The following is a 10,766-nucleotide window of genomic DNA, read 5'->3' on the forward strand; positions in this document are numbered from 1 at the left end:
AAAAAAAACAAAATAAAAGGTAGCCCCCCACCCCCACCCAGGTCTGAAAAGTGAAGCCAGTGAAGAAGTTCCTCAATCCTGCATTCTTCAGGGGCAGGGGGAAACTCACCTAGTCTGAAAAAACTGATCCTATTCACATAAACAGATCATTTCAGCACGCGTCAGTGGTCTCAATCATGAGCTTTAAGTGCTATTTAATATGCCAATCAAATGGTAATCATGCTTTATCATCTGCTTCACTCTAAATGAGACCATAATTTAGTAAATCAGTATGTTTCAATTATATGACCATTTAGTGTCCACAGTTTTCTGTCAGATCTGCGCCACACCTGTAACATATATTTAAAAAAATAACACAAACCAAAAAACAAGACGGTATCAGTCAAAAGGCTTCAAAATAGCAGTTTACAGACTAATAGATGTCACATCCAGATGGCTTTATATATATATATATATATATATATATATATATATATATATATAAAGGGGGAAGCACACTTAGCTGTAGTTTGTTCTGTGGGAGAATTCAAATCTCTGCTTGTCTTTATTACGGAAATGATGGATTTTTTTACATCACTTTCCTGCTGATATGCTGCTTCACTCTGACACTTCATTATAAAGTCCTCCGAGATACAAAGACAGCATCCAGTGACAGAAACGTTTGGGTTTGATGTCCAAAGACAGAATTATTATTCTGAGTTATAGTTATTACTGTTTATTACTGAACCTCTAAACATCTTTCAAAGGCAAACCTACAGCCCCTGAATGACTCAAATCTCTACTTTAATACTTTCCACCATGGTATATGTTTTGGCAGTAATAAATTTAGGCTCACCTGAATTCCTCGCTTCATCTTCCAAAAAAGGACAATCACATCATCATGATTGCTTCTAATTACTGTGATCATTTTCCAGTGTGATGTGTTTTCACTGTCTTCTGGACAGCTGTGGCACAATTACTCAGCCTCTGGATATAAACAGTGCAGTTAGTAATGAGCAGTTGTTGGCTGCACAGTTGGCACCTGTGTCTGCGCTTCCATAGACTCGTGTTGCTCGTGTTTTCACGCCACACGCCTGCACCATCATCCAGAATTAGTGCACACTGACTTCTCCCTGATGCTGTAATTAGCCGCGCTGCTATATAAGTATGAGCTTTGCTATGTTCACTGTCTTAGCGCAGCAAATACTTTGCCTAAATGTTGAGTTTAGATAAGTCAAGGGATCAACACATTTTTTACAATTTGTTGTGCAGGTATCGTTAAAATGTGCAAAAAAAAAAGGGTTGTCCATGCATTTGTGTCAGCACGCTTAGACTACTGTAACTGTAACTGTACTGGACCTCTTTACCGGCTTAAATAAATCATCTGTATCCCGGCTCCAAGTGATACAAAATGCAGCTGCTAGACTCTTAACTCGCTCGAGCAAACAAACACACATTACTCCCATTCTGTTCTCTCTACACTGGATACTTTTAGACTTCAATTTAAGATCCTTCTGCTTACATATAGAGCTTTAAATGGACAAGCCCCTGACTATTTATCTCAGTTACTAGTTAAAGACGTTCCTACACACTGTCTTTGATCAGAAGATCAAAATCTCTTAGTTCCTCCACGCACAAGATTAAGGACTAGAGGAGACAGATCTTTTCAATCTATAGCCCCCAAGCTCTGGAACGACTTACCCCCTGAGCTCCGCCTAGCTGACTCTGTCGTTTCTTTTAAAAAACAGTTGTTCAACCAAGCTTTTCATTAATTACTCTCATTTTATTCTCTTTTTTAATCTGTTGTTTTATTGCCGTTTCTTTTTTTTTCATGCAAAGGTGTAATGTGTTTGTTAAACTGATTAATTGTTTTGTTCAGCGCTTTGTGACTTTTTTGCCTGTGAAAGGCGCTTTATAAATAAACTTTACCTTACCTTAAAAGTCACAGTCCATCAAGTAGACATGGAGACATTTCAGATTTCTGTTTTGTCAGCTAGTAGAGGATTATGAAGCTCAAGAAACCAAGAAGCACAGCAAATCTATACAGCAGTTATTCAGATATCTCAGTCTGCTCATGTGGCTAAAGATACACAGAAACATCAGCTGACCATATTAGGAGATTCATTGTTTCACTGGTTCTGTGTGGCAGCATCACGTCATCAGATTCGTCCATAATTTTCACTTTTTGTTAGTATCTATAAGTTTGTCATAAATCTCTGAAATAAACATTAAAGTTTCCAGCAGAAAGTGCCACAGCAGTGCAAATGTTTCACCTTCGAAAATTAGCAGCAGAAATTCATTTTTACTTCAGTCTCCTTCACAGAACGTCTCAAAAATAAAGACAGCCCAGTTCCCTATAAGGACACTCTTTGTATTGCTTTTCAAACCTCTGCAGTATTTCAGCCACAGCTGAAGGAATTTGGGTCGAGCCTTTTCTTTCCTTAAATGCGGGGATGCTCCACTGGCCTACTCTAAGAGATTCTGGCCCTGGCCATTCCCCAATGACGGTTCAAGTGTTTTATGAGGGGAGGACCGCAGACCTTTAGAGAGCACAAAAGGAACTCGTGCTTTATGCTGGGAAGAGGTTAGGAGGAAAATCTGTGAGGTCTGAGAATGCAACAGGAGACCACTCACCCGTGACAAAGTTCTGCACAAAAAGCTAGAACGCCCTCAAAAACAATGTGCTGTACAAATGCCGAATACTGATCTAAAGAAAGGCTACAGACACGTAAAAGCCCTCGGTGTCAGTCGGTAAGGTCACGGCACCTTTGAAATGAAAAGGAGTTTCATGGGGTGGGAAAGGAAGGAGTTTTACGGGTGAGGAAGACTTACCAATCCATCACAGTTGTTAATGGCAACCGAGGCCCCGGGAACGTCTGTGATGTCACCGGTAAAGGTGCAGTCTGTCTTAAGCAGCTCGCGGCGCAGTATCCGCTCGGTCCCGTTGGTGGTGTCAGTCTGGTTGGCGCTCACACTAGAATCATTGACAGCACCGCTGCTGATGTTTCCAAGTCTTTGGATCTCATCGTGCCACTCCACCATCGCACCGGGGGCCACCAGCCTGTTGTTTGGGCGCAGATGAAGGTGAAACTCCCTCCCGAAGGCGGTGATGTTGAAGAAAAGGCTTTGTCCAGATCCATCAGTTTCAAACACCTCCCTCTTGACGCGCTGCTTGTGAGAGGCGGAAAGCAGGTGTGACAGATAGTGTCCATGGGAGTCGGTGCTGAAGGGGGTGACCAGGCCGTACTCTTTCAGCCGGCTCTTCAACTGGTCTGTGAAACAACACAAAAACACAGCAAAGTTAGTTTGTCTAAAAGCAAATAAAATAATATCAAATCATTTTCTATTTTTATAGCTGCAAACATTAATGACATTTGTGACATAACGTGAGAAGTGCCAAAGTCAGCTAAGCCTCTAAAGATGCTCTAATCATTCTTTTTTCATTGGCCAGGCTGCAGCTGCATCCACCAATCGCTGTAATAATCAAGTCTTTTTTTTTCTCTCTAAGGCTCGAGGCTTTGACACAATCACTGACATTTTCTTCATTCCTCACTACTAAAGGGCATATTTTATTAACCTTTTGACCTTTTTGTTCTCTTCATCTCTGCCCACTCCAAAATGAAATATCGGGCTCACTGATACACTTTAGTTTTTTGGAGCCGATGAACTACAACTAAATACCTTCTGTGTCATAAGAAGCACCGTGAGCATGAAGCAGAAGAGCAAAGGTGAGGGCCAGCGCAAAGAGCTAAAACTCTCTGAGGTGTCTCTGAATTCTTCAAAGACCCCTCGCCAAAAGGTCTGCAAAATAATTTCATATTTCTTCACTTTCCCATTATAGTAAAAGCATATTTACCATATTATCTTTAGACCAACAGAAATTCTGATATGATTATGACACATGCATATTTATGTTGACGAGTTTAAGAGAAAAAGAAGTAGTGACACTGGCATCTCAGAGCACAAATGGGAATGGGCATGGGTGTGGCATATGCTTACTCCCATTTGTCCCGGGAATTATACGCAATCCGAGGAATATTCTTTTCACCTGGAAGAGGTTCTCTGACCCGGCTTCATGTCATGGGAAGAGTAACAAAATACTTTGAGAAGAACAGTAACAGTAACACTTTACAGTAGCATGAAATGCTGACGTCACATCTACAGTAAAACTCAGAGTAAACGTTTTTCTGTCTTTATTCCACATTATTCCAACACTTTGCAAAAACCTGAAATCTTCTAATCACGTCAATTTTGCACCCATGACGTCACCCATGAATATTTAACATGGAGAATGAACTACAAGCTCGGCTGACCTTGTTGTCTAAACTCTGATACTACTGCTGAAGAAGCAGCAGTATCACAGCAGCAGCAGTAGTAGTGACATTGTACTACTGCTGTGATAAACACCTCTGCAGTCTTACTACTGGTATCCCACATGACTTGTTTGAGTACAGCAGAATAAGCTGATGTATATGGCATCACACTGACGTGCTCCATAAGGAGGGAGTGGTGGCTTAGAAAAGAAGAAGAGGGTTTATCACTAAGAGGTCGCTGGTTCGAATCCTTGAACTGGCATCACTGTGGGCCTGGGCACCCCCTGCTCCACACGTCTGCATGTGTGAAGGGTTAAATGCAGAGACTGAATTTCACTGCGTGTATATCTATGTGACCAAGCAGCACCAAGAATGTGCCAGTGCATACTTGTCAGTTACAAATGGTGAATTTCTCCTGAGCTGTGCTGTTCCTGCCTTTAAAACACGCAAATTAAGACGAGCACCAAAGTTCTGATTAGCAATATCGTTGTTTTAATGCACCGCTTGGTTTCACTCACTTCCTCGTTCATTGTATCATTTGTAGTGAACCCAAATGTACCAGGAAATCTGTGGGCTTTCAAACACTTTCAGATTTAGGAAAGTTCCAGCCGAGCTTGGTTTGCTTTTCCAAGAGTGCAACATTCAAAAATCCCTGACTGGAAAAAAAAAAATCTAACAAGACTATTAAAACCTTGTAATTATCTCGCTGGTTTTGACTAGGAAACATCAAACAGGTGTCAATGGGGAAACTAAAATTACATATCTGACGGCATGACTGCACACAATCAGTGCACACACATGTGGATACATGTGATGTCAAGAAAAGACCTCTTTGAGAAGCCTTCAAAGCAAAACAGGTTTCATGAAGCTGAATTACGACAATGACACTGATGAAACACACAAAACCCTGAAGAGGCACAAAAAAAACAAGGTATGAAAAGGGCATGACCCAAGAAACCTGCAGGTTTTTGAACTTGGAAAACCATCCAGAGCCTTTTTTTTTTGTTACATCACGCTAACATTTCTGCAAAGCAACAATGGCACAGAGCTAGCTGCCTGATACTCGACATATTTGGAAAAAATTACATCAGTTGCTCAGAGTACTACATATTTTTCCACACAGTGAATTTAGCAGTGAGAAGACATAGTGCCATACATCAAAAAGAAGCCAAAAATTAGTTCAGCTCATTAGTGTGCATTTAAAGAGCAGGCACTGCTTAATCCCCCTGAGGAAAAGAAGCATTTCTCCTGCTTAAAAAAAGGTTTCTGAAAGCTAGAATGCAGACTTTGATTTAAGCACTGATTTCAAACATAAATCAATGTCACTAAATACTGACAATTATCAAAATTATCAAGTAATCATGTTTTCATAAAATCCCACCCACTGTGATGCATATGGAATCTGCCATTCCTGCACTGGATAATCCAATAAGTCAATAAGTCAGATAATCCTAAAAAAGCACTCTTTTTCCTGAGGTGATCACCAGACTTCAGTTCAGCTCACTTTTGCCAACTTTGCAACCCGTCAGCTTGAGTGAGTTTATTCGTGCACCTCATGCAACTTATTAAAAAGAAAGAAAAAAATCATTATGTGTGAAATCATGACAAACTTATCGGTTCTACGCTGCCGAGCTCGATCTTGCTCTCCTGCCACAGACACGTCTCACTGCTTTATCAGTGGCAGGAAGCAGCAGCACCTTTTCAATGAGCTGCTGTTTACTGGTTGCTCAATGTGATAAGTGATGCAGACAGAGGCGGCATGGGAGAAAAGCCATTCTGTTGCTTCTCACCAAGTGATCATTGTACGCATCAGAGCTGAAACTCTTTAACTTGTCTGTATGGCGATTTGTTGGAATAATGAAATCCATTTGCAGCTTATTGACTTAAGAGTTGAGGGTGTGAAACCTGAAGATTTTCCGAGACTCTAACCTTAAAGGAGAACGTTTACTTTTAATTTACTTTAAAGGCTCACGTTTGCAGGACAATGGTGGAGATTTATTCTTAAGGGGAAAGAATAAGATAAATGAACTGAGCTGCAAATATTAGACTCAAATATTAGACTCTTCTTCTGCTTATCCAGTTCAGTTCCTATCCCAGCTGTCATAGGGTGAGAGGGCTAACACAGAGAGACAGACAACCATTCACACCTATGGGCAATTTAGTATCACCAGTTAACCTAAACCCACTAACTGCGTGTCTTTGGATTGTGCATAATTTGTTAGTATTTCACCTACAAATGGACTCCCTTTAAATCTGACAATTCATCCCAATTAAGCTCCATAATTATTTTTTCTTCAGGGACGTAGTGTGACTAGCTATTCATGATGCAGATTTTAGCTTTTATTTATCTCTTTTTTCTCTCCCTTCTGATCTTGTTTGATATTTTTAGTTGAATATGGTTTATGATCCATCAGAAAATGTGTGCAACACTCAGAGAAGCAAGCAGCAAGCTTGTTGGCTTTGCAGAGCCGCTGTGCAGACAAAGAGCACAACCTCTCAGTTTAAGGGAAACTGTCCCTCTGTTGGTTCTATGTAGCACCTCTCCAACACCTTTGCTTCTGAGGTGTGAGAACATCAGATCCTGGCATCAAAGTGACAGGTTTGCCTGAGCTGCTCATATTATCTAACCAGCACAAATGTGTGTCACAGGAACCTCTGTTGCAGTTGTCCATAAAGAGCAAAAAAATGTGTTGATACAAAGTACATGATACAAAGATAACGATGAGTAACGAATCAAAATAGGAAAAACATGAATACGTGAAAAAAAAATTTGTAAGAGCTCATTAAAAATGATAAATGAGTGTGACAGTAACGTGACTCATGTGTCGTGGCCCTTTCTATCCACATTTCTGCCCAACCGAATACCAAACACCTCAAGCACCATCATTGTAACACCATAATACAGAGTATGGTTCAGAGAAGTGGCAGAGTGCCGACACGTTATACTGGGTTTTTCTTTAATTTGTCACCTGTGTGTGAGGTGCTGTACAGCTCAGAGTCCTGAAACTGCTGATAGTCTGACCTCAGTTTGTGAGGCTGAACACACAGAAAATCCAAAGATGAAGACGCTGTGCTAGAAATAAGCAGAAATAAGCAGTTTTTGTCCTAAACTATGAAATCCTGGCACAGAAAGACAAAGCAATCAATCGAAGGGATCCAACAACACCTTGAATATCACAGTCTAAGTGCACTCCAGCTATACTCGAAAGCAAAGTAAGGAAGAAGGGTGCCATGAAAAGAATGGACAAGCAAGTGTTTTTGGATACACATTTTTAGATTATCCATCTATAAAGCATCCATTACGTTACTCTCAGGTGTATGAAGTATGAAAAGGCTGAAGAAACAAGTTGGAAACGTGCCTCCTTCCAAGCTCATAAAGATGCCGCATAAAGATCTGCCACACCCTGACACAACCAGCTGCCATTCAAGAACTAATAAACCGTGACCACTGCATTATCTTTACTTGAAATCTTTAGCCACGAACCAGCGGGATGAAGGTGCTGCAGGTCAGTCACATTTGCTCAACTGTCTGGAACCAGATCCACAGCCAGAAATCTGACTGCAGAGGATGCCAGATGACAGATCTCAGGCACTTTGTGTGAATCGTGCTCCTTTCTTCAGTTTACAAAGAAGAATATGACAAAAATTTGAAACTTTTCCAGAAAATTGAGTTAGTTTTTCTTCACCTTGGAGTCACTGAGACATACACAAAAGTATTTGTGCACATTTTTACAGTCTTCATTAGAGACACCAAACTATCTAAACAGCAAAAAAAATTGCTGTCATTTCTTCTATTCAGCCTGCTGAATGCAGCCTGTTCATAAGAAAATGCAGTGAGATGAGACAGACACAACAACACAATCAACACCCCTTAAATGAGCCAAACAGGCTTTCTTTCCCATCCTTCATACTCACAAAAATTTTACCGGTAGGTAAATAAAGAATGTGAACAATGCGTTATCAGAGCAGGTCTGCGATAATAGAAACTAAGGAGGAAGCCTTAACATGAGTTTACCAAATCAAACCGTCTCTGATTTATCTTTGAGGTAGTCTGGGCAATTTTAAAGTAATGAAGATGCAGCAGAAAACAGCAGGTGAGACAAAGCTGAAGCTAAACTCAGTGACCGGCATAAAACTATGATTCAGCTGTATATGTTTTCATGCCAACATGTCTTTTACTCATCTTTTACTCATCTATCGCCTGTTATGAATCATTTTAGCCTCCACCCCCCCCCCCCCCCCCCCCCCCCCCCCCCCCCCCCCCCCCCCCCCCCCCCCCCCCCCCAGAGCCACTTTTCTTCTGATTGGATGCCCCTCGCAAACAGAAAGTTTGAACAGCAGGTGGTGCGGGAGCTGTGCTCCTGAGATGACCGTGTTATGAACATGGTCACATTAAATCTTGGAATAGTTCGTTTGAGATGTGAACATGAACATTGATATGCTAAGCTACAAAAAAAAAAATGTCAGACTCATACTCGGTCGCTATCCTGTATCCCATTCTCATCTAAGTCATCAAACACTGAAGCTGCTGACATCACAGCGGCACGCGCTTTGGTGTCGGCGCTTTGGGACACCTGCCTTGGCCAAAAGCAAAGGATCACAAAACTGCATCATGTGTCCCATTTTAGGGGCTTCAAGTTCTGATATTTAATTTGTTTTCTATCATTGTTTGGTTCAGTTTAAGTTAAGATTCACATTTATGAATGTACTTAAATGTGATGTCAAGGTGTCCTGACCGAGCACACATATGTGACAAGCTGCACGTGAGACTAGTTCCACTATTGCCACAACTTAGTATATTTCAGATATCCCAAAGGCAGGATTTGATGCTCTGATAAAACAAATCAAGGTTTCAACTATTTGCAAACAACTTTATTTACCAACATACAAATGTATTTTTTTTTTGTTTTTATTTTTTACAAAGAGTAACCAGCAGGAAAATCCAAAAAGTTTACTTTCTCATCTATAAATTCAGACCAGAGGAAATCAAATCTGATCAAAGCAAATCTGCCTGGAAAAGAAACAGAAGTGGCAAATTAGGGGAAAAAACCGCCGAAGGAGTAAGAAAACTGCTTTACAAGGCCGATAATGGCCACATGGAGCAAACAGTGGCACAGTACAAGCAACGGGGAACCGCAAATGTTCAGCCCACAGCCAGCTGTCATCCTGCTGTGTGAAGGCCCTGGAGGTGTTCAGAAGATAAGGGCCAGTGTAAAAGGATCCTACGTGGACACTGCTGCAGCTCACTTGTTCCTTAACCTCCAAATGGATAACAGATGTGCAGGATCTACAAGCGGATTTTTCTTTCCTGTATAACAAAGCCCTCGAAGCAGCTTGTGAATGCAATATAAGTGTGTATGTGTGATAGAGGACTCTGTGTGTAGGGTGGTAGGGGAGGGTGAGAGGGTATATTACAGAGCTCCTCACACACAAACTCCCCTCCCACTTTGATCTCAGCGCACCAAGCTGTCCTCATGAGTTTCCTCTCTGACTGGGGAGAAACTCCTCTGGCTTTTTACAACACAGATCTAATTATTAACATAATGAAGACAAATTAAGCAGGACTTACCCTCTCTATCTACTTCACCAACCTGTGAAAGAGAGAAAAGAGCTCGTTAAATACGGCACAAGCCCAAAGGAGAAGTGTGAGCTGTCCACAACACAACAACTCTGGAGTTTTCTGTGGGCTGTGCTGCTTGTAAGAAATGTACGAAAATGCCTGTTTTTACATCCAGCGGGCAAAACTCCGGCAGTGTCAGCATGTATTTCACACAAGTGTTCAAGTTTACAGAGCCTAAAGTTTGGAGACCTGTAGTTGTGTCGCTCCATTTCTTTTCTCTTCTTTTTTATTCCGTTTTACAGCTGGATTCATTTAATATTAACGGGAAACAAACTGAGCCTATGTATATGCGTAAAAGGAGGCAACAGCGAAGCGGTACGGACACTTACCTTGCCAGCTGAAGTCAGTACAAATCCTACAAGTAGTAAAGCTAGTGACAGGACAGCCATCACGAGTCTTAAATGAAAAGTACAAAAAAAAGAAGAAAAAAACAAAAACCTTTATCCCAACGTGAAATTAAAATAAAGGAAAAAAATCTTTACGCAAACGTGACCCGGCTCATTCAAAACTTATCAAAGTGGATGTGCGGTCAGTGCCTCAGTCTTAGGTAAAAAATTAAAAAACAAGAATGAACATAAAGTAGTTAAAGTTTCATTAAAACGGGAGTGAAGCGAGTTGCGACACTTTTGTCATTCAGTCGGTTTTTTTCTGATGACTGAGTTTCGGGAAAAGTTTTGGTGGAGTTAGTAGGACACCCCTCTCTGCCGCTGACCGGACAGAGCAGCAGTGCGACGCTCTTGCAACCTGGCACCAGGCTGCGCTGGCTAATAAACGGCGAGACCAGCCCTGTCTGACGTCACTATGCGCCGAGATCGAACACATGGTGGGACAGGAGGAGGAGAGGAAGAGGAGGA

General features: G+C 41.3%; 1 protein-coding gene across 1 annotated transcript in view; it reads right to left on the reverse strand.

The window, feature by feature from the left end:
• adamts3 (ADAM metallopeptidase with thrombospondin type 1 motif, 3) overlaps nucleotides 1-10,329 on the reverse strand; it is a 146,010-nt gene extending 135,681 nt beyond the window's left edge. Inside the window, exons 1-3 of the mRNA XM_030723729.1 lie at nucleotides 10,242-10,329; nucleotides 9,862-9,883; nucleotides 2,812-3,251 (exon numbers count right to left, since the gene is read on the reverse strand). Coding sequence (XP_030579589.1) covers nucleotides 2,812-3,251; nucleotides 9,862-9,883; nucleotides 10,242-10,301 — 522 coding nt within the window. The 5' untranslated portion in view covers nucleotides 10,302-10,329. The remainder of the gene's footprint in view (nucleotides 1-2,811; nucleotides 3,252-9,861; nucleotides 9,884-10,241) is intronic.
• Nucleotides 10,330-10,766: the final 437 nt, after the last annotated feature.

Source organism: Archocentrus centrarchus, unplaced genomic scaffold (assembly GCF_007364275.1).
Source record: "Archocentrus centrarchus isolate MPI-CPG fArcCen1 unplaced genomic scaffold, fArcCen1 scaffold_26_ctg1, whole genome shotgun sequence".
Taxonomy (NCBI): Eukaryota; Metazoa; Chordata; class Actinopteri; order Cichliformes; family Cichlidae; genus Archocentrus; species Archocentrus centrarchus.